Here is a 25,462-nt window from a genome sequence, read left to right as displayed (position 1 = left end):
CATGTACACTTTCTTTTTTGTTAATATTTTATTGTACAGTTCTGTAGGCTCTGAGATTTCCCTTACCCCTTTTCCAATCCAGCCTCCCCCGATTTCCTCAATATTATTACAATAGTATAGTCCTTCATAAGCTGTCTTAAGTCCATCATTCTGCTCTTTAAATGTGTCGTGACATTGTAGGTATGAACAATAGCAGAGAGTACAGCAGCCTATTGTCAAAACATATTTAACAGTTTCATTGGGAGTCTGTGTTTGATTTCAAAGTAGAAAAAGCATCTACTTTTGTATCACTCTGTTTCATATTCTTAGAACAATACATTTCAATCCTGTTGTCTTTACCCTCCATCTTTTATTAAATAATGAAAAAGAAATAAATTAAGCAGCAATAATTTTAAGGTTAGTATTTATTTCATCGAGTTGAAATAAAACAATTTTTGTTAATATTTTTAATCAGTTCATAATGTACATGTTTGTCTTTATCTTATATGGTGGAGAAAGTATAAACATGATGATTTGCATGAGTAATGTGAGAAATCTTCATGGAAAAATGAAATTAAGGAACTGGAGTTATAAGTAGCTGCTTAAGCTATTGCTTGCAATGCAAGCATCATATTATTAAAGTACAGTTAAATTTCTGGCTGCCCTGTAACCTGTCTCAACTCCTGTTAATGTGCCTGGGAAGGCAAGGGAGCATGGTATAAATATTTGGGCATCTTCCACTTACGTTGGAAACCCTGGTGGAATTCTGTGGTACTAGTTTTGACCTGACCTAGCTTTAGCTGTAGGGCCATTTGGAGAGTGATCCAGTGGATTGAATATCTTTTAGTTCCTCTCTCCCCATCACTGTGGTTTTCAAATAAATAGATCAGATATCTTTTTTTAAATGAGAAAGCCCCAATTGAGGGCAATAGTAGTGGCCTGTACTTGGGCTATGTGTAGTAGAATGAAGATTAGAATTCTTAGAAGAGGAAACACTAAAAAAAAAAAAAAAAAAAAAAAAAAAAAAAAAGAAAAAAAAACTAGATTAAAAGTTTAAATTGGTGCAAAAAAAATTTTTGAGATTCAAGAGATTTTTTTTCCAGAAGGTTTTTGCATTTTCCACTGGGAGTGTTTGAATGCCCTTTGTCTAACTCCTTCATTGCCACCCCAGGGAGATCAAGAGAAAACCATATACCCTGATGCCATTGTTATTCTACTGGTACTAGTTACATTTTTCCTTTGAGATATAATGAATAACTCATCACTTAAAGTGTTGATAGTACCATGGTCTTGTAAATGATTTTTTTTTTAGTATGTTTCTCTGGTTAACTATTGAATTACGTCCATGGAATCATTTTCTTTATGTAAATGTTTAAATGCTGGGTCATGGAGTTGAAGGCTATGAAACAATAACAGAAACAAAATAATAATGCTGAATTTGAAAAAATTAAAGTGTTTTTGTTGTTCATGAGTCTTTCATCAGAAATCTCTGATTTTATTTTTCCTTTACTTAACTTTCTACTGATATGAATGAAGTATACCATCTTCTTTATAATATGTTGAAGGACACTGCTGCTGAAAATTACTTGTTATCCATTCTGCAACATTTTTTGCTCATCAGAAATGATTATTATGTCAGGTAAGAGTTTTGGAGAGTAAAATATGTATTATTTGAATTCTATATTAAAGGAAATGTCATAGTGTGGTGGTGTTCAGATATGTATGCTTACATAGGGTGCGAGAGTGTAACTACTTTAAGGGACTTTTTAAAAAAGGTGTTAGTTTATTTTTAAACATGGTACAAGGGAGATCTACTCATTAAAATGTGGTATATCAGTGATAAGATTGTTACTATTAATAAAACCAACAGATACTACTGACCCTGGGATAAATTTTCTTTGCTATATAGTAGAAGCACAGAGCAAGCACTAAAATTTTAGGATAGAGCTTTTTAAGTTTTTGTCCATTTTAATATGAAATATTTTTCTGTTATTTCTACCATGTAGTATTATATGGTAATAATTTTAACATTTAAGAAAATAGCAGTGCTAGTGTTTTGGTTTTTTGTTCAGTAATATATTTTTCCAAAATAAATAATGGTGACAATAACATATATGGTTAAAGCTTTTAAAATCTAGAAACTAGGTATATACTTGAAAACCAAAATTTTATAAAGGCATTTTTTAAATTGTGAAATTATTTTCAGGCTATTGATATAATATTTTTATTCAAAAATTCTTAGTCATTTTTATAATCTAATTTGCATGAAGTTATAACAACTCTGATTTCTCAGAAACTTGCTTAATAGAAAGAGACAATCAGGCATAGTCACAACAAAAATGAGAAGTCTAGTCGACACAAAGTTGGAGAAATGTTATAATTTAGATGGTATAGTAATTTCATGGGCATCATGTTACAGAGACGGTAAATGTAAGCATATTAAATTGTAGGCTTTTAAAAATCAGTGAAATTAAAAAAAACCATTTAATGCATTAAAATGGTTGCTGTTTTCTAAATTTAGCTCTCATAATTAATGTGTACAGTAAAGATATACTACATAGCAAATATTACTCAATTGCCTACTAGCATCATTTGAGTGAAACAATGAATGAAGTGAAACTCACATTGCATCCTATGCATCCGAAGACATCCATATATTTGTTCTTATTTGGAGAAGCCATTCCATGAGTAAGGACATATAAGAGCAATTAGAATTTGTGTGACTTTGTATTTAAACTTATATAAATTGGCTAGTTATCAACACTGTGTATAGGTGTAATTGCATCCTAACTTAGCTACAATAGTATTTTTCTGTATTGAGCTGTTATGAAAGTCATCTTCAAATTTTAATGGAAAGAACATCTTTAAAAATTTTGTTGCATTATGTGAATGGTCATCTTTAAGGCCAGAATTAACTTAATAAACTGTACCATTAAGATGTTTTAAAATATTTTTCCGTTTAAACAATTATGGTCATACTTATTAACTGAGCATATGTATATATATTTTGATCATGAATCATTAAATTTATGTTTCATAAGTCAATATTCTGAATAGTTTTTAGCATAAAGGGCTCATTTCAATTTTGTAATCTGTTGTCTACGAAAGTTTTGTAGGAAATTTAGGATGTTGCTTGCCAAACTCAACTCTTACAAAAACTGAGAACTTGTAGATTTTTATGGCCTTGTTCATACCGAGGATACTAGCCTAATGGGTCATTTATTTTCTACAACTGTGGAAACAACAACTTATGTAAAGAGATTATGTTGATTAATACTTTAGGTACAAACATGAATCCGAAAGTCACTAAACATTGGCAGTTCATTACATTATAAGGAATTTTCCAATATAAAATCTACACCAAGTTTGAGCTTAGAATTTTTTTTTTCCCTATGGGAGTATAATGAGTAGAAGTATCTTTTACATCTCTAGGAAAATACTCAGTGCTTTTGGCATACCAAATCCCTTCTTAACAAAACTGATGTGTTTAGATATAAAAGTTATTCACAAATATTTCCATTTCTTTCAGGCCACAATATTATAAAATAATTGAGGAGTGTGTTTCACAGATAGTGCTGCATTGCAGTGGTATGGATCCAGACTTCAAGTATAGGCAAAGATTAGACATTGATTTAACCCATCTGATAGGTATGTAACACACATCTCACTATTGTTTGTATCTTATACCTTCTGGTTAAACTGTATCCTTTAAAGGTAGGTCTCTCATTGAACTTGTGATCATATCTGGTGATACATTATGTCATGGGTCCTCAAAATGATTGTGATAGTTTTGCCTGCATGGTTCTAAATATAAACCTATTTGGTATTTTTGAATTTTACCTCAACTTTCACTGGTACCTTAGGAGAGCTGTAGAAAGTACATGTTTAGTAGGGCCTCATCAGTACCACAACTTCATTATTAGTGCTTTTCTTTAAGGCAATTCTTCTCAGATCTGTCTCTGAAGAAGAATGTAAAAGCTTTCTTGTTAAGTACATTATGCTATATGTCTTCATAGTGCTAGGCAGGATTATTTTTGCCTGGCTTTTTGAATATCTGGGCCAATGATGTATCAATTTTGGTTATTCATTTATTTGCAAAACCAGCTGTCATTTCACTGATCCTTTTTATTTTATTTCACTTTCAGGTAATCTTCAATTTTTGTCATTTCCTTTTTTTTAAGACTCAAATCAGTGATCCTTTATTGCATTGCTAAAATGCTATTAAGTCGCAATTTGTTTCTTGCTTCTGTAGCTGAACAAATTTTACATCTTATTCATCACCTGCCCAACTACTCCTTCAAGCCTTTCCTGATGTCCTGGTTTCTAACTATTGTTGTCTGCTCATTCAAATCAGCTGATTTTGAAACAAGTTCAGTGTGCTTTCCTTCAAGGAATATGTCGTGTTTCTTGGCTTGAGATGTTGACCAAGCAGCAATTGGTCTCATCTAAATACTTTGGCTGTACTATTTATCCTAGAAATCTTGGATTTCAACAATAGACCCATTTCCCTGATGCAAAGAGAATATATAATGACTTCATCTTGGCTTTTTTTTTTGAGATTTATATTATTTTTATTAGAAAGTCAGATATACAGAGAGGAGGAGAGAAAGAGAAGATCATCTTCCATCCACTGATTCACTCTTCAATAGGCTGCAAAGGCTGGAGCTGAGCTCAACCAAAGCCAGCAACTAGGAGCCTCTTCTAGGTCTCCCACGTGGGTGCAGGGTCACAAGGCTTTCCCAGGCCACAAGCCTTATGCATATAGCATCCCTGTGACTGTGAACAAGTTTTCACAAGTTACTTTTTTTTTTTAGACTTCAGTTTCTTCAAGTTTAAAAATTGATTCAAATATATGCTCAGATTTATTTTTGAGAAACTGCAGAACACCTTGAAGCTTTTGTTGGAATATGTGTGCATCTGCATACACACACACACACTCACACACACACACTCACACATATATAACAAAATTATCAAATATTTGAAGATCTTCCAAGTGATCTTTGGATCTCTGTTTTGTTTTTGTGGCCCTGAGGATATTAGAATATCTCTTGATTCCACAATTTTGTAAGTCTAGTATCTAATATCAGTGCCTTGCTTTAAAAGTTTCTAGTATCTTTCCACTCAAGTTGAAATTCAAAGCTTTACCAGCATAACTCTCATCGAAGTGGCTCCATTTCACTTCATCGCCTTACACATTCTGCTTCTGTTCCTATGCCCTAGCCATACATTAAAAAACAAAATAAATGCTTCACTGGTGCAAGTGACCATTACTCTTTAAAATATGTGCATTCTCTCTCAGTTTCTGCTTCCCATGTTTCTCTTTCTTGAGACAGCCACTTAGTTTTCTTTCTGGTTTCATTTTTATCATTTCTCTCTTAGTAGTTCCATTTGTAAAGATTTTGTGTTAGTAGAAGTATGTAGCATGTGCTCTCTTTTTGTCTGCTTTCATTAAGCGTGCTTATTCTTTGGTTTCCTGTGCCATTCTGCTATATGCAATAATATTTGCATTCCTCTACAGAATTTATACTTTTTGATAGTCATTGGGATCTTTGATTGTTTTTGGTTATTACAAACTTTTGTGAACATTTGAATACAAGTTTGTATGGATATATATTTTCACTTCTTTGGAGTAAATAAGTAGATGTGGAATGGCTAGCTACAAGATGGACTTTATATGTGATATTGGGAGTTGCAAATATTGCAAGAAAGAGGCTATTAAATTATTTGTATTGGGAAGTGTTTGATAAGATTTATGTAGTTTGAATATTGTTCCCTTATACAATATAAGGTTAGAAGTGAAATCTTTTACTTGTGTGCCTAAGTTAATGAGCTTCTCTTTTATTGCCCCCTCTCTTTTAAAAAGGATTTTATTGAATCTTAATAATCTTAAGTATATACTATTTTTCACCTATTTACTCACAATACAGTCAACTTTTAAAAGAATTGGGTCAATGTAAAAGTTGGAAAAGAATTATGCATATTTAAAGCAAAGATCACTTAATGAAATGTATTTAGGTATGCTTGGTTTTGTGCCTCAATAGTCTTATTGTGGAGTTAAGTTAGTATGATAGAGATAAAAGATTAAGAAAATGTCACATTTTATGTTTTATTTGTAGTATAGATCATTTTGTTTTAATACCAATTGACATAGAAATGCTAATCAACCTATTTCTATGGGCTTGCATCCATCTTTTGCCTAGGGAAATCATGCTATAATTTGTAATCTCTTTTGATTAATCTCAACAGATTCTTGTGTGAACAAAGCGAAAGTTGAAGAAAGTGAGCAAAAAGCAGTGGAATTCTCAAAAAAGGTAAAGCTTATAAAATGCATGTTACTGCTACTTTAGTAATTTGATCACAAATTTTTTCTCTTATTTCATTATGGAAAGCTTTATAAATGTTGTTTTTATTATGCAGTACCTTCTATTTCTAAATTCAAATCTGAGAGGATATTGATTTATATCCTAGTAAGTCATAAGTACCATTATTTTTCTTCATAAGTTTTAATGTATTATAGAGGAAAAATAATGAATGAAATAAAATCAGGTGGCCTAAAAGATATATTTAGAAGCAGTCATCCAAAGCAAATTCCCCTTATTTCTGTCCTATAGGTTTCACTTATTTAAACTAGGTATCTGTTGTGAGATTTATGAGATTTTTAGAAAGTCTTCTTAGCCATTATGGTCTTTAGGGTTCACGAAGTTGATAGCGGTGGGTGGAATGTCCCAGTGGTCTTTCTCTGTATGTGTCTTGGTTAGACATAAGCATCTTTGAATTTTGTGGTGGCATCTTCCAAATATTGTGGCTACATCTTATATGTTTACTGGAATTTGAGGTTTGTCATTCTCTGTGTTTAATACCTTACATACTTGAATATCATAGTTTTATTTAGTTCTGTCTGTTGAGATTGTCTGTTGCTGTCCCGCAGCGATGGACTTGGTGCACGGAGCCGATAATAACACGCGTGGACCCTGATTGATGGTCAAAGCTGAAGTTTATTAGGGGCATCAGACTTTCCCTCTCTTGATTGGAATTCCTTTTGTTTTGTATATTGCGCCAGATGTTCTCATTTACATGCTGTTTATACCAAAGGTAGCCATTTGGTTGTTGTCTTGCAAATACTGTCCAATGAACTGCAAACCTGTGCTTGCTGACCTTCCAGGGTCACAATGTCCTCCTACAATTGTCTGTTTGTTTTTTTTTTTTGGTTCATGAAAGCATAGCTACAATTTTATTAATTTCTACTAGAAATTTATTTTTTTGTTCTAGTTCCTATTAAACATTTGTATAGTATTTCTCTCCTGTTGTGTGCAGGGAGGATTGAAGCAGAAGCTCTCGTTTTCAGCCTTCTGACAGCAAGATAAAGTGCTTACATATTGTTGTCTCTTCAAAGTTATGACTTACCTTGGAGATTAGATAATCACTTTTGCTATCACTCTGGAAATTACAGAGTTACTTCGGGGCATCTGAAGAAATGTCTTTGCTCTTTCAGTTACTAGAATAGATTTTAAGAGCTTGGGGTTGAGTATAAAATGTTTGTGTGAAACTCATTTTATGACAGTTGCTTTTTGATTAATAAGCCTTTATACTTCTTAACGATTTTATTTTAAATAACGTTTAAAATTCCCTTTGAAAATCACAAGGTCTCCATAATTTTGGCTACTACTATAAATAAATACCACAAGAATGGAGCAGATTGTGATTTTCTAGTTAGATTTTCTGTAAGCATATATATTATGGGCAAAAGAGTCTGAAATTATAGAAAAGAAATTTCATCGTCAACATTTAAAAGGAATGGAAAAACATGTTTGGTCTCCTAGTGGTTAACTATAATCAGTTTATTTTTAAAATTATTTTTATTATTTTTCTTGATATAATTGTAGGTATGGGGATCCCACCTTTTCCCCCTCCTCTCTCCATATCTTACCTTTTCTTCATTTCCCCCATATTACCACATTTGTATAATCCTTCAGCAACAGTTACAATTCTATCATTGTGCTGTTCAAGTGCATTATGACTTTGTCGTTCTAGGCAAAGATAGAAAATCTAGTATCATACTGTCGAGGTATATTTAACTAGTTCACAGGGAGTCTATAGGTAGCAGAAAATAGTTTCTTAGGTGCTAGTATGACAGACAATACTTTTAGGTGTGATTTTAGCTTTTCCACTAATTAGCTGTGGCTTTTAAATAAGCCACTTACTCTCCTTGAACCTTGGTTTCACACAGGATAAAATTAGTGGGCTCACAAAAAGACCTCTTCCAGCTCATATATTTTAGGATTTGACTGCTTTTCTATGTGTTTATAGGTTAATATAATTTTTACTTAAAGTGGGAAATATTTTGTCCTTCTTTTCAAATATACCAATAAATCATTTATATAGCCTAAGTTGAATGTGTTATGCTTTTGTGGAGACCATATTTGAGAAGCACACAGGAGATGCTACCTTTGGGAGGAAAAATAGATATAAAGATTCAGATGGGTATTGGTACTGTTAGTAGTGAAGTCCAGCATGCCTACATTGGAGGAGCTCCATATTTTTAATTAACTAGGAAAAAAAGCATTATCTGAAATATCAATGTATCTTTCTTCCCAGGAATCTAGGGTGGATTTGAAATACAAGAAAATTGGAGAAGGTTAGGATCAAATTCTAAGAGACATTTTCAAGAGACTCAAGTGCAGATAAATGAAGAAAAGTGTTACTAAGTAATCTTGCAGATTTGAACCAAATGATATCCAGTTTTTCTCTGCTACATTTTTGCAGATATCAAATGTCAAATGTACCATGAGCATAAGCAGTTATTTATAATGAACATACTTTTTATGTTCTAAAGACAGTTCTGGACAGTTATATACATATGCCAATTATAAATGGAAATGCTATTTGTACAATAATGTACAAGCTCCCAAAAATGACTTGAAGTGAGACTGACATTAGTGGGGCAAATAAAAGGTTTTATTCTTAGTTGTAAATATGTAGGCTAGTTAGCGCCTGCTTCACACAGACCCTGACTTAAGAAATGTCTGGGGCAGGAGGCACTAAATGAATGTTCACCATTCAGATAATCTCTTAACTTAGTGCACTTTATTTTAATCTCTTATTTTCACTCTCCTAATATGCTATAATTATCTGGGTGATATATATATATATATATATAATATATATATATTATATATTATATATATTATATTATATATTATATATTATATATTATATATTATATATTATATTATATTATATATATTATTATTTTATATTTAATATTTATATTTAATATTATTATTATATTATATTATATTATATTATATTATATTATATATAATATATATTATAATATATATTATATATTATATATTATATTATATATTATATATTATATATTATATATTATATATATATAATATATATATCACCCAGATAATTATATATATATATCATATATATATATGTATATATATATATATATATATATGAAGGAATGTGCCATAATAGCATATATCATTCTGTCAGATTTTGTGGAACACCACTTTTTGGATACTAGACAAGTAACACTGTAATAGAAGCATTCTATTTGTAATAATGTACATTCACTTGTGCATTATCAAAGTACAAATCTCTGCAAGGTTAGCCATACTGAAACAGAAACTGCTTGACAGCATATTTTTATATTTCATTTTCTAATTCATTTAATTAAAAATATAGGATGGAGCATTTCCAAATTAGTAAATCTGAAACTGAGTATCAAATGAAAATTAAAATATTCATTTGCCTGAAGAGAGACTTCACATTTTCTTTATATTTTTTTTTTCATAATTCAAATGGATTTACCCACCTTGGGCAGTGGGGTGGAGCAGTGCATAGGTGTAATTCTTCTTTATACCATTATTATCCAAAGCAATTATAACCCACATGTAAATACTTACTTGTCATTAAAATAAGCAAGTACTCTGATATTCTGAGTGACCTGGGAATTCAACTAAGCAAAAAATCATTCCAGGTATTTGCCACATAATATGGTTTAAAGCTTTCTCAAAACTATATTACTAACTGTATGTTTATGCTGGTGATCATTGCAGTTCGATGAAGAATTCACAGCTCGACAGGAAGCTCAAGCTGAGCTTCAAAAAAGAGAAGAAAAAATCAAAGAACTTGAAACAGAAATCCAGCAACTTCGAACCCAGGTAATGAAACAAGATATAGACTTTGTGTCATGTCATAGTGAGTTCGATGGTAGAAAATTATCCTGTTACATAGAAGGAAAGATGTGACTAGAAGCAGACTTTTTGGCAGTTTCACATTTTAGATGAAATAAGTGCAGGTTTGATTTTCCAGGAAAATAAATCATTTTAATGTTTGAAGAAATATAAAACATTAGTTGTTGAAGAAGCCCTGAATATTTTAAACAGAGTGTTATAACACCAACAAAATTATTTTTTGAGATTAAATTTTCATGATTTGAAAAATGGGTATATCATATTTTCTTTCAAAAAGAATATGGAACTGCTCATTAATTTTGATTATCCCTAAGTATTTTGAGGTATCTTTAAATCTTGACTAACATTTCAAAATTGTGAACTTTACATTTCTACCTACATTGCCTGTGATGCAAAGCTCATGTATATACTTTAAATCTTGCAGTCTCTAAACTTTAGAACTGATTTAGTACTCCCCTCAACACGCTTTACATCCCGAATTAATTTTATGAAATTGAAAATGATGTTTTAACATATTGAATACTCAAATGATGTTTATTTTTGACTAGATCTATTCCATGAATTCACTGAAAAAATTACCTCCAAGGTCATCAGTAAAGTCTAATCAGTGTGGTGACCTTTTCCTTCCCTCTGCTTTCATCACTTAACTAGTATTTGATAATTTGTTAATGAGTGTTTGTTTCTGAATCTTCTGCCTCCCCCTTGTAAATGTTTGAATACTAATAATCCATTTTATATCATACATTCACATACCATGTCTTAGATGACATGTTCTCGAGCTTATTTATGAATGTTGAGGTCAAAATCAGTATTTGTGGGTCTCCTCTTTTCCTCAAGCCAGCTTGGTCTCTCCCTCTTTTTCTTCCTTCCTTTCTCTCTTTTCTTCTCTCTCTCTCTCTCTCTCTCCCCTCCTTCCTTCCTTCCTTTTTATTTTAAGATAGTGAAGCTGGATTTTTCTTTCCTTGATGGTTTTTCCACCCCCGTACAGATTAGGCTGATCACTCCTTTATGTGAATCATTTCTCTGATGTTTGCCCTGTTTGCATCAACAGCCAGAACCCCTGTTCTCTTGTTACAGCTTGCCTAAGCTCTGTCAATTGTTTCCTGCCTTTTCTGCCTATAGTGTTTTCTTCCTCAAATTTATCCTTTATGTCAGTGGCAAATTAATCTTCCTAAAACACTGCCCTGATTATTGTCACTCCAGGCTTTAATATGTTCAGTGGCTTCCTGTTGCAGTCCGGATTAAATAAAATCTGCTTACCAGGCATGTTAAGGCCTTCTGGCATGGGCGCCTTATCTCCCCTTTGCAGCCTGGGCTCTGACTGCTCCCCTCTATGCAGCCTCTGTTGCACAGAAGGCACCTTATTGCCATTTATATTTCACAACTTACTCTTTCTACACTTGGCCTCTGCCAGCTTCTCCCAGACATTAGTTACGCAAATGCAAATTTATTTGGGGAGGAAAACATTTGTGGGCACATGGGAATTTCATCCTCTTAGAGATTCATGATACTCCTTAGCATGTTGAAGGGTCTGAGATGTCCTCCACGTTAGAAACCTATCTAAATGTGTCTCATATAACTTTCCTTTTCTCATTTGACCATGGAATGATTTATCACAGAATACCTATCATCATCTCCCAGAAATTGTATTTTAATGGAGCGTATTTGAAAAAAGTTTGCCGTAGGTCTTTTTTCTGCTCATCTATGCATGTTATATATGTTCATTTTTAAAAAAAGTCTATTCATTTGAACGACAGTGTTAGAGAGGAAGTGATAGGCATCTTCAATCGGCTGGTTCACTCCCTTTATGCATGCAGTTGTCTGGTCCTGGCTAAGCCCAAGCCAGATGCCAGGAGCTGCCACAATTCCCAAGTGGGTGCAGGACCCCAAGGACTTGGGACATCTCTGCCTTTCCCAGGTGTGCATCAGCATGGAGCTGGATAGGAACTGCAGCAGCCAGGACTCGAACCAGCACCCACCCATGTAGGCTGGGCATTGCAGACAGTGCAGTCCTGTAAGAAGGTCAGGAAGACATCCTTTGGACTGCATCATCAAAAACTCCATTAGGGAAATTGTCTTAACTTCAAAAATGTTTTTGGGCAACTAATACTATTTTTGTTTCTGTGTCCCCTTTATTTTCTTCCCTTAAACATAAGCACTGAAGGACAGATTGTGAGGAGTACTTCAAAAAGTTCACTAAACTAAAATTCATCTTCGGGGAAATGTAGTGGCATAATTGGTAAAGCCACCCACTACCTGTGATGCCAATGTCACATGTGGGTGCAAGTTTGAAGCCATTTCTGATCCAGCACCCTGCTTAATGTACCTGGGAAAGCAGTTGAAGATGGGCCAAGTCCTTGGGCCTCAGCATCCATGTGGGAAACATGGATGAAGTTCTTGGGTCCCAGCTTCTGCCTAGCAGAGTCCTGGCCGCTGTAGCCATTTGGGGAATAAAACAGCAGAGGGAAGATCTCTTTGTTTCTCCATAAGTCTGCCTTTCAAGTAAATTTAAAAAAAAAAAAACTTTTTAAAGAAATGTGATTTAGGGGCTTGGCGCCCTGGCCTAGTGGCTAAATCCTTGCATTGCACACACTGGGATCCCATATGGTTGCCGGTTCTAATCCCAGCAGCTCCATTTCCCATCCAGCTCCCTGCTTGTGACTTGGGAAAGCAGTCAAGGACGGCCCAATTCTTTGGGATCCTGCACCTGTGTGGGAGACCTGATAAAGTTCCTGGCTCCTGACTTCGGATCAGCAGAGCTCCAGCTGTTGTGGTACCTTGGGGAGTGAATCATCAGATGGACGATCTTTCTGTCTCTCCTCCTCTCTCTCTCTCTCTCTCTCTCTCTATCTATCTATCTATCTATCTATATATATATATATATATATCTGCCTTTCCAATAAAAATAAATAAATCTTTTAGAAAACACGTGTTTCAGATGATATGACCTTTAGTTAGTCATTTAACTCTTTTGTAATTATGGTTTTCTTGTCTATAAGCAATGAAGCAAAGGTGAGATAAAAATGCTATATCTGTATCAAAGGCTTGTAAGGAATAAAATGGTAAATGTTAAAAAAACTTGATAAGTACATCTACTTAGCATTAATTATTCATATTAAAAGACAGCTAAGTAAATGGTGCTGTGCAACAGACTCTTTATTTAAAGCTAATTGCCCCCCAAGGGATTTAAATCTATGACCTTGTCTTAATTATCATATATCCAACCAAATAGATTAACAGGCCCAAGAAATATACAGTATTTCCTCTTTGTATGTATTTATAAAGAAAAGTACTGTTTCATTACTTTCAGGGAATTTTTTAGAAAATCTTGGAGAATGCCTATTTTCCTAGCATTGGCAGAAATACTTACTCCAGATTGTAAAATGTAACTAAATTGTACACAAGTCTGTTTCATGTACTATCAAAGTCTCCTCTAATACATAAAGTCAATATGACTTCAAAAATTATGTAAAGCATGTGTAGCCTTAAACCTCACATGTCTCCTCATGTGTATTTGATATTCTATATTATATAAGCATTTGAATTTGGATTGTTTATACTTTAGGGACATGGGCTCACAAGTTCATCAGGAATTCCAGGCCCTCCTCCACCACCTCCATTGCCAGATGCTGCAGTCTCTGGACCACCACCTCCACCGCCGCCACCTCTCCCTGGTGCAATCCCTCCTCCTCCTCCGCCACCTCCTTTAGCTGGTGGTATTCCACCACCACCACCTTTGTTTGGGGCACCTCCTCCACCACCACTCTTTGGAGTAGCTCCTCCTCTACCAGGAGCACAGTTTGATCTGCCTTATGGAATGAAACAGAAAAAAATATATAAGCCAGAAGTACCCATGAAAAGAATCAACTGGTCTAAGGTAATACTCTAATTAGATTTTATTGATTTATCTAGTCATGTTTTATATTGGTGTGTGAATAGCTGCATTGCTTCTATACGTGTTGTATCATATTTGGGTCTGTGACTGCTGACTGTGATCCCCTGGGGATTCACCATCCTGTGGCTTTCATTTCACTATCTAGATAACTAGAAAACCCCAGGTAGTTTGACATTTTGAGGAAGATACAAATTTGACATTTTAAGAAATGCAAAGTAGTGTAGTGAGAAAGATTTGAAATACATCAACAAATGAAAGACAATTCTTACTCTGTATCTTTGTTAATTTTTTTCTGGTCAGGTCTTGTAATTTTTGTTATTTTTGGTTTTAGAGAATGATTTTTTTGTAATATTTTTAACTTTTACGTAGTATGAAATATGTGACAGTATTCAGCAGTGATGTGACCCAATTTTTTATATACATGAAAATATTTATTTTTATTATTACCAAATAAGATCTTTATTATAAAAAGTTATTATAAATATCTTTACTGTCTTCATTCACTAGGAACTATTCTTTTAATTGAAATACTTGTCCCTATACCACCAATTTGGTGAAATGGCTCTTCCAAGAATATATACACTATACTATCAGGCTCTAGGTAGTGAAGTGGGTCACCAAATAGATATTTAATTATTTTTTTAAATGCCAATCATATACTTTTGCTTTACTTATAATATAAGAGTAAATGAGGATTAAATTATGCAAAATGAAGTTGATTTTAATTAGACCCATTCTACCACAATGGTGGATTCAGAAGATATTGGACCACTTATCTATATGTGTAAATGTAATGATATGTTTTCTAATTTGGTAACTGTGTAATGGTGTACATATATGAACCTTTATGATTAATGGAAACTGTACAATCTAGGGGCTGGAGTTGTGGCATAGTGGGCTAAGCTGTGACCTGTAACGGCAGCATTTCATGTGGGCTTTGGTTCGAGTTCCAGATGCTCCAATTCCAGTCCAACTCCCTGCTAATGTGGCTGGGAAAGCATTGGGAGATGGTGTAGGTTCCTGTTCTCCTGGTCCCACTTGGGAGATCTGAAAGTAACTCCTGGCTGCTGGTCTCAGCCTAGCTCAGCCCTGAATATTGCGACCATTCGGGAATACAACATAAAAGATTCTCTCTCTCTCTCTCCCTTTTTCTCTCTCTTTTTCTCTCTCTCATAACCCAGCCTTTCAAATAACTAAAAAGAAATCTTAAGTCAAGTCACAATTCTCATCTAGGCTTTATGTGTAGTGGCTAAGAGCCCAATTCTCTGGAGCTAGAATCCCTGAGCTTAAATCCCAAGGCTACCCTTTACTTATTTGGACAGCCACTTTTTCTAAGACACAATTTCCTTGTCTTTAGCCAGGAGATAATACTAATCTTTGTATGAAAGGAACATTCTGAGGAATAGATAAATTAATATTCACACATCACTTAAAATAATGCCTCTAAGTAGCAGGAGATATGTAACTGTTAACTGCAAATATAGTTGATATTTTTACCTAATTAGAAAACATTAGGGATTTTTTTTATTGGGTGTCATTTTCCCCATTTGCAAAAAATTTCCTGTCAAAACATTGTATGAGAGTTGAAGGAAAATTTTAGTAAGTTATTTTTAAGCCTCCTATCAGTAGAAATTTTAAAATTTGCTGGGCATACTGCAATGGCTCAGTAGCTAAATCCTCACCTTGCAAGTATCGGGATCTCATATGGGCACCAGTTTGCATCCTGGCTGCTCCACTTCCCATCTAGCTCCCTGTTTGTGACCTGGGAAAGAGGTACAGGATGGCCCAAAGCCTTGGGCCACAGTCCCCATGCGTGAGACGAGGAAGAAGCTCCTGTTCACTGTCTTCAGATTGGCTAAGCTCCAGTTACTGCAGCTACTTGGGGAGTGCCCCATCTGATGCTAAATCTTTCTTTATCTCCTTATCTCTGTAAACCTGTGGCTTTCCAATAGAAAATGTGATTTTCTGTGTATCCTGTTGCTATTGTGTATCTTTTGTTCGTACTAATAGAATCATGAGAATTTCAAAATGAATATTTACTTTAGAAGTGTTATTTTGATAGATGGTAAAATTGATTTAGCAGGTAAATGAATAATGGAACTGTCATTCAACTGTGCTAAAAGTTAATTCTTTGGAAAATTAAATGTAAGTAATAATTTAGAAACTAATCTTTGTTATTTTTGCTTCAGATTGAGCCCAAAGAATTATCTGAGAATTGTTTCTGGTTAAAAGTTAAAGAAGACAAGTTTGAGAATCCAGATCTCTTTGCAAAATTGGCACTGAACTTTGCAACCCAGATAAAAGGTACATTTTATTTTTTTTTTAATAAATTCAAGACTCTCATGTATTTATTTTAGTAATTGGCTAACAATATTCAGTAATGTATTTTTGTGTAAATTGCTCACACTAGCAAGGGCAAAGATAAACTTTCTATCATATTTCATCAAATAACTAAGTTTCTTCTTTAAATTTTACTTTGTATACATGGCCATGTGAAATATGAATTATTTTCCTTTTGTGATGTGAATTATATATTATAAAACTCATTTTTACTCAGAAGCAGGGGCTATCAATTTATTGATTTGTGATGTGAGAGAAAATTATGTAACAAAACGTAGGTGGTTCAAACCATTTTGTGAAATTGGATTAAGATTTTTACTCTATTGCTTAACCATCTTTGCCCTTAAATTTTTGTCACTTATTAGTTTGGTGTCCTAGAAGTTTTGCTGTTTTCACTATAAGTAGATATTTTGGTGAATATAAAATATGGTACGTAATAAATGTAGTGTATTGATTTCATAATGAAGTATCTAGCTTATCATTAGGTACTTGTGAATTTCACATGTGACTTTGATACTATACAGGTAACGTCTCAATCTTATGTGTAATAATTTTGTTTTGTGAGTTTTTGCTCTTTTATTTCAATGTGCCATTTTCAGGAATTATTGAAGAAGTGATTCAGGTAAACATAGACATTTTTGTGCCTGAGTGAGTCCTTGCATTTAAAGTATATTCTATACTTTCATACCATTGTAATTGGAGCTTTTACTGTTCATTTGTCTAGTTTGTCACAACAAGTCCTAGATCCTAGAAATTGAGAAAATGTGTTTTGCAAGATTCAGGGAGTGAGAAAGAGAAACAGACAGACAGAGAGAGAGAGAAACAGAGAGATGAAAATTATTCCTTAGAGAGGAGAGAGATGAAAAGCATTCCTTTGCAGCTATTTATCATATCTTGTACTCTGAAAGCACTTGTGTTCTGTTTATTATTTCTTATAAATTGAAGTGCACATGCAGAACAAAATCTGAGTTGGTCATTATAGAATTGTGAATGGCATTTCAAAAAATCTTACTGTTGAAATAAATCTTACTACTTGAAACAAATCTTACTACTTGAAGCAAACAGTGATGTGACCAAGTTCGCTTGTGAGGATTTCTTAATGATTCTGGAAATTACTATTTATTCTACTTTTTAAATGGCATAATTGCTTATAGTGAACTGTTCATGTAGTTACAAAAAGATACACAGTTGAAAATCAATCAATCAGCTTCCCATCTCAGAATCGCAGCTTCTTTCACAGTGAAAAACATTATTAGTAATTTCCCACATTACCTGCTAGTGCTAGTGTGTGTCTGCAGAAGTGTTCATTGGGGGGGGGGTTTGTATTTTTTTTTTGTCATTTGCACTATTTGGAAATTATCCTGTAGGAGCTTGTGTATATCTGGTGGGTTCTTTCTCACATACCTCATATAATTTTTGGTGGAGACATATCTTAATTCATTTAACTAAATTCTGTTATTAATGAATATTTAGTTTAGTCCAAGGCTGCTCTTTCAAGTAGTGTCGTGATAAAACTTATTTATCTGCCTTATATATTTATGTGTATATATGTGGAGTTATTTGTACTGTCAATTCTAGAATTGAAATTTCTTGATAAAAGGTTGTATACATTTAGGATTTTCAGACATTTTAAAATTGCCTTCCAAAGATTTATATCAATTTACAATGTGCCCAAGAATGTGTATGAGCATGGGCTGAATAGTCCTAATCCAGATATCTGACCCTCTTGAACACTAACATGATATCACAAGTAGAAAATATAATACCTCCGTGATCTATCATGTCAGAACAAGGGTACACTAAAAATATTGCATAAAACACCCTTAAATTATGTGTGTAGTTTATATATGTATATATATATGTATAAATGAATTTCATATTTAGACTTTGATCCTACTTGCCCAATATGTTATATATGCAAGTAGTCCAAAATTTGGAAAACTCTAAAATCTAAAACACATCTGTCCCCAAGCATTTCAGACACTTTACCTGTCCCAGAGGTGAAAATGATAATCTAGTGTGGGTGTTTAGCTTGGTAGTTAAGTGCTGCAAAGATGCTCGTGACTGCCAACATAGTGTCTGAGTTCTTCATAGAGTTCCAGCTCCTGATTCCAGCTTGCTCCTCTTGCGGAACTTGACAGGCAGCAGGGCCGATTTAAATATTCCAGTTCCTCCCACATCTGTGGGACCTCTATGGGTTCTCAGTTCCAGGCTTCTACGCAACCACGTCCAGGCCTGCTAGAACAGGAACCAGTGATTGGAAGGTACCCATCCCCATTCTCCTATCACTGTCAACTAAAAGCATGTAAAAGTTGTAAAAGAAAATAAGAATGTTAATGATATTATATACTTTGCTTTTTAAATTAAGATTAGCAGCTTTTATTCTATTTACAATCGATTTTAATTTTCTTTTGCTTTCTATTCTACTTATAATTTTATGATACAATGAGACTATGACTCCCATAGTCTCAGGGAGTTCCCTTATCCCCTCCCCAAACTCACTCCCCCCAACTGATTTCTAACTGCAAATAAACCTAAACTGCATATGACCCAGCTATCCTGCTCCTAGGAATATATCCAAAGGAAATGATTTCTGCCTATGAGAAAGGGATCCACAATCCTATTTACACAGCACAATCTACAATAGCAAAGACATGGAAACAACCCAGATGCTTGTTCAAAGAAAAGTGAATAAAGAGACTGTGATACATCTACTCCATGGAATACTATGCAGCAGTTAAAAAGAATTAAATTCTACCACTTGCATCCAAATGGTCCCAACTATAGACTACCATGCTTAGTGAAAAAAGTCAATCACAAAAGGACAGATGCCATTTGTTTTCTCTGATATAAGGCAACCTTCATACAATTATAAGATCAATAGCCCTTTCAATATTGTTTTTGTTGCAATCCATGGGTTTTATATTTTTGATTTCTTAAAAATACTTTCTTTCCTCTTATTAAATTCTTTACTGACTCGTATATCACACAGTAGCACCATTTTTTCCAAAAAGATTTTTTTTTGTTTTCTTTTTCATTTTATCATTGACACATTGGTTATTCAGTAGCACGCTATTTAACTCCATGATGTTGTAAATTTTTTGATTTTATTCCAATTGTTGATTTTGTTTTATGGCTTTTCGTTTAATGGAATGTATAGTAACTGTGTCATAGAGCCTATCTTATCCAGATATGAAAGTACAATGCAATATGCATCTCTATGTCCAAATCAAAGATGGACTCCCAATGAAACTGTTGGCTATATCTTGACCATAGGTTGCTAGACTATCTGCCATTGTTCATGCCTGCAATGTCAAGATACAGTTAAATAACAGAATGATGGACCTATGACTTCTTATGAAGGACTGTAGTATTGTGATAGTATGCAGGAAATCAATTTTAATTTTTTTTGTGTGAGCTTCCCCTTTCACTTCTTTGCATATTTGCTGCTGAGCAGTTGCTGTTTAAAATAAAAATAATAAATTTGTTTGGGAGGCAGCATAGCTGAGAGTGTGACTGACATACATAATAGGAGTCTTCCATGTGCAGGTTCACTACCCAAATGGCTATAACAGCCAGATCTGCTACATGCTGTAGTCAGCAACAAAGATTCCAATGTAAGTCTTCCACATTGGTGGTAGGGACACAAACACATGGTCCACCTCCTGCTGTTTTCCCAGTTGGGGTGCTAAGGAGTTTATTTGGAAGCATAGTAGCTGGAATGCCAGTGTACTCAGATACTGGATTATGCATCACAGCACCAGACCTGATTAGTTACTCTTCTTTTTTTAAATTTATTTTTATTATTATTATTTTTTTTTACAAAGTTAGATATGCAGAGAGGAGGAGAGATAGAAAGATCTTCCGTCCGATGATTCACTCCCTAAATGAGTGCAACGGCCGGTGCTATGCCGATCCATAGCCAGGATCCAGGAACTTCCTCCAGGTCTCCCACACAGGTGCAGGATCCCAAGACTTTGGGCTGTCTTCCACTGCTCTTCCAGGTCACAAGCAGTGAGCTGAATGGGAAGTGGAACTGCCGGGATTAGAACCAGCGCAGATTGGGATCCTGGCATGTTCAAGGCGAGGACTTTAGCCACTAGGCCACCATACCGCCCCCCCCCTCCTTTTTTTAGTGAATTTTTAAAGAGCATTTTTTAAAGGTTGCAATTAGTGTGAGCATTAGAAGTTATTTCAAGTTATTTTACAAAGCTACGGACAGAGAGGTAAGTATAACTTGAAGTAGAGAATTTCTAAAGGTTGTGTGGCAGAATAGGGACAAATACGAGGGAACGGAGTTTTGCATCCTTTTATTCTGGGTGTGATACTTGACACGTCAGAGAGTAACATTTCTCATTCAAGGGAATAAGTTGATGTTTACTTAGTAAACAGTAGGTATTTAATATTAAATCCCTTTCCCTTTCATTTTGCCTGATGTTGGTGTGTGTGGGTGTGAGCATGTGTGTACATTGTGATTTTGCTTTAGTTATTGACACGTAATATAACTGCTAATTCAGCAAGAGAATTTCCTGCTTTTTTATGCAACACTATAGAGCTAATCAGTTACAATGAAGCAATTCTTGTTGCAGCTGGCAAAAGCTAATCAACCCAAGGGAAAAGCAAACAGAAATCATCTAAAGGTACTCAAGTGCTTACTGATGTTGAATGCTGCGTTTCCTTTCCTTTGTTGCTCTGAGTTTTCTCAGTGATATTGCTTGTACTTCACTAATTTTGAATATTTAAGCGTGAATCATGATACAGGCACCTTTTGGTACCGTTATTTCTTAAGGTTTATTTCTGAAAGAACACCTAATGCATCAATCAGGCCTCATAATAGATGCAATACCTGCATAGACATGCATGGCATACCCAGAATTCAGTATAATGGTCCAAAACTGCCCATTTGTTTAAAATTCAGTAACTGTTTATTGATCTTCCTATTCTAGCTTAAGTCCCTTGTCATTAGGCCCAGTGTCCCAGAACGTTTCAGAGCTTCCCCCTGTTACAACAATAATGGACAATTCTTATCTCTGTTCTCACTTAATGTATTGTAAAGCATTACTACTCTGTGTTTTGAGAAAATACTTATAAATTGAAGGTAATTTAGCTTTGCTAAATAAGACTTTAAAATAATTGAGTCCTTAGATTGAAAATATTTAAATATGTAAACATTTAATATGTACATCATAAAATTATATATTCTGTGTGTCTCACTTTTTCTTAGCAATTTAGAGGCAATTTATTTAAAGATTTTTTTAAATTGGATAGTCAGATTCACAAAGAGAAGGAGAGATTGAAATATTTCCATCTGCTGATTCACTCCCCAAGTGGCCGCAATGGCCAGAGCTGTGGCAATCTAAAGCCAGGGGCCAGGAGCTTTTTCTGAGTCTCCCATGTGCGTCCAGAGTTCTAATGGCTTTGGGCTTTCCTTGACTGCTTTCCCCAGCCACAAGCAGGAACCTGGAAGGGAAGTGGAGCAGCTGGGATATGAACTGACAACCGTAGAGGATCCCGACACATTCAAGGTTAGGACTTCAGCCGCTTTGTTACCATCTAGAGACAATTATTTTAAAAAACATTTATTTATTTGATTAGCAAACAGAGTGAGAGGTAAAGACATCTTTAATATACTGTTTCCCTCCCCAAATGGCTTCTCTTGTTGAGATAGGGCCAAGCTGAGGCCTCAGGAGACAGGAATCCCATTGGGGTCTCCCATATTGGTGCAGGAGCCCTATTACTTAGGCCATGTCCTGCTTTCCCAGATACGTAAGCAGGATGCTTGTTAGGAAGAAAAGCTGGTGGGAACTTGAACCAGCACTCAGATATGGAGTGCTGTCATCACAGTACTTAGCTTGCTTTATCACAATGCATTTATTTTAATGTTGCATTATTTCTGTTTTGTGAGACATTCAGTCTCTCATTTAGTTTAAATTTATATTATAATTACTTTTTTCAATGTACTATTCTAACTGAGAGCGGCAAAGATGAATGTTTACTTATCTGTGTATCAGATAACTTATAGTAGAGCATGAGAGATAAAGAAATGTACAGTGTATTTAGTCAAATGATAGTAAATGCTGGAATACTTTTGTTTTAAGAAAATGATGAAAACACATAATGGAAATTACTTGTGTTGAGGCTGAAGCTAAATAATGAGAACTCCATCTAGATCTCTGACATGGAATATCAGGAACCCAGCTACTTGAGCCATAACCTCTGCCTTTGAGGGTCTACATTGGCAAGAAGTTGGAGTTAGGGCCTGGAGGCCTCGTGTAGAACCCAGGTACAAGGCCAGATGTCCACTACAAATATGAACTGCTGCTTGTCACCTCTAAAGTTTCTTTTAGTTCCCAAATGCTACAGCATTTAGAATCTCCTTATAAGCAGTAATGAAGCATGATACAAAATACATTTGAAAACATTTGAATTAATGAAATATATATTAATGATACACACTACACACACACACATACACACACACACACACGCACACTGTATATATGTGTGTGTAGCAAGAGAGAAAAATACAAGATGGCATCTGGAGAAGATCCTGTTAGTAAACTTGAATATGCATCATAAATATTGCTGTTGGAATTTGTCTATGTATTCTTCCTTTAGTTTATTGGTCAATTTGATATTTGAGTATCCGTAACTGTCAAAGATATAGTAATAGCATTATTTGCCTCAAAAAATCCATAGTAATTGTTGATAAATAATATACTATATAAATTATACTAATTATGGCTAATACTAACTAAATTTGAAATAATAATAAAATATGTAGCTTATAGCTGCTAATTCTAATTAGAATTTCTAGGGTTCTCTAGAGGCTTCAGGAATAACAAAGCTAGAGTGTGGAAATTGTAAGCGATTTCTCTGTTTTTAGTGTTTCTTGGAGGGAATATAAAAACTAAACTTAAGAGGTTAATAAAATCAAGCTTCTTCAATAACATATTTCTGCTGTACAATTTGGTTTTAGTAATAGAAAATTGAGGTATTATAAATATTTAAAATGTATATTAGTGTCATTTTGCATTGGTTAAAAATTGGCCATCATTTCAAAATTATGGTGAATGTGTGCATGCAAACACTTTCCTTTAGGACTGTGTTTAAATTGTAGTTTTTAGTTGTAGTATAAACTTGCTGCTTTTGAAGATAACCATCCATGCTTGGTTACTCGATATAGTCTTCTATATTTAAAAAAGTAATGAAAACACAATTTGTTAAAATATAATTTATCTGTGTCTTCACAAGATAGAAATTCTTGGAATTGACTGAGATGTCAGTTGCAGAGTGTACACCCTTTTTACCATACATGATAATGTGGGCTGAGACAGCCAATATTCTAATAATTTATCACCTGAACTTGTCAACAGCATGCATTCTTCTGTAGTATTAGCTTTAATATATGAAGAATAACAGAGAAGGACCATTTCTGTCACAGAGCACACTAACAGCATTGCTACTGATCTTAGTCTGTTTCAGTTGTAGATGCCAAGACTGAGTAGTTTATAAACAACAGAGATTTCAGCCAGTTCTAGAATCCAGGAAATCAATGATCAGGTCACCAGTCGATTTCGTTTCTTGTTAAGGCTTGCTTTCTGATATATGCAGGTATCTTATCATTGTATCCTCATATGGTAGAAGGAGCTAGCTAATATTTTGGGGGCCTCTTTTATATGCAACAAATCTCATTCATGAGGGCTCCACCTTCATGAACTAATCACTCTCAAAGGCTCTGCCTCCCAAATCAGCTGTTGGAAGATTAGATTTCAACATGTAGATTTTTTTATAGAGATTTAAATATTTAATCCATTGCAATCTTTGCACATAGTTTCATCATTTTTGTTATACCCCAAGTCTTTTTTGTGTACATAGATAAACTTACTACCCTTTTCTTTCACCTCACCAAAGATACTTTTCAGGGTCAGCATTTTAAGTGTTTCAAATTATAATAACATGTACACGTAGATTTATTTCGAACTGGCATTTTGTAGCATCAGAGAATGCCTTGATTTATGTAAAAGAGGAAGACATTTTTAAAATCGTTAAGTATGTACCCTTTTTACACATATAATTCACCATTGTAGGGAGAATTTGAAAGAAAATTTTGTGGCTCTTAACCAAGTAAGCTTTAAAATGACTTCCTTTTTTGATGTGGTATGGTGATTGTGTTACCTGTATTAACACCTTAGACACAATGATTGCTACTACTCCTCTTAATAGCAATTATAATGACAACCTAATTATTAAACATTCAGTATATCCCCCAAACTGCAGTATATATTTTAAATTTATATTTCATTAAAACCCCTTTTAGCACAGAATACTCTTTTTATTGTTTTATAGGTAAATAAGCAGAGACTATGTGAGATTAATCAAGGTTATAGAGCTAATAAATGGGAAAACTGCAGTTTGAACCCAGATTTATGTTTAGTTGTCCTAGTTTGTACCAATGATTTTTCATGACTTTTATGGCTCTAGTAACTATTGTGTTTGCCTGCATAGTTAATCATTTGCTTTTCATACAGTTAATGATAGTCCCACACATCGTTTTCTAAAATGTATAAATCAGTTTACCCTAGCCCTGAAGACAGTTTCTTAGAGGACAAACCAATGCTGTGTAATTGTAGATTTGCCAAACTTTATAAGTTTTTACTTTCTGTGACTAAGGCATTTTCAGACATCTGCATGGAATTTGTGACTTGCAAAGCACTGTTATAACTTTACATCTCCCTTTTTAAAATTGTGAATGAATGAAGTAGGTCTTCAGGTAATTAGATGTTGAGCAATGATGTATTTTACATTTATGTATTTGAAATGCAAAGAGACAGAGAGGGAGGGAGAGGGAGCATGCAATAGACAGAAAGAAAAAGATAAGTTCTATCAGTTGTTTCACTCCCCAGAGAGCCGCAGCAGCCAATTTGAGCCAGATGAAAGTCAGGAGCCAAGAACTCCATTCTGTTTTCCACATGGATGGCAGGGAGCCCTATGCTTGGGCCAACTGCTGCTGAATTTCCAGGCAGGTTAG

General features: G+C 34.3%; 1 protein-coding gene across 6 annotated transcripts in view; it reads left to right on the top strand.

The window, feature by feature from the left end:
- Positions 1–25,462, top strand: part of DIAPH2 (diaphanous related formin 2) — an 830,745-nt gene that overhangs the window by 229,981 nt on the left and 575,302 nt on the right. For all 6 annotated transcript variants that reach the window (XM_040999826.1, XM_040999825.1, XM_040999824.1 and 3 more), the window contains 6 exons: positions 1,502–1,618; positions 3,509–3,627; positions 6,229–6,293; positions 10,059–10,163; positions 13,762–14,073; positions 16,281–16,395. In XM_040999826.1, coding sequence (XP_040855760.1) covers positions 1,502–1,618; positions 3,509–3,627; positions 6,229–6,293; positions 10,059–10,163; positions 13,762–14,073; positions 16,281–16,395 — 833 coding nt within the window. The remainder of the gene's footprint in view (positions 1–1,501; positions 1,619–3,508; positions 3,628–6,228; positions 6,294–10,058; positions 10,164–13,761; positions 14,074–16,280; positions 16,396–25,462) is intronic.

This window comes from Ochotona curzoniae, unplaced genomic scaffold (assembly GCF_017591425.1).
Source record: "Ochotona curzoniae isolate NIBS_2020 unplaced genomic scaffold, NIBS_Ocur_1.0 scaffold_1852, whole genome shotgun sequence".
NCBI classification, from domain to species: Eukaryota; Metazoa; Chordata; class Mammalia; order Lagomorpha; family Ochotonidae; genus Ochotona; species Ochotona curzoniae.
Note: the sequence above shows the minus strand (reverse complement) of the source record. Positions and strands in the feature narration are given on the sequence as shown.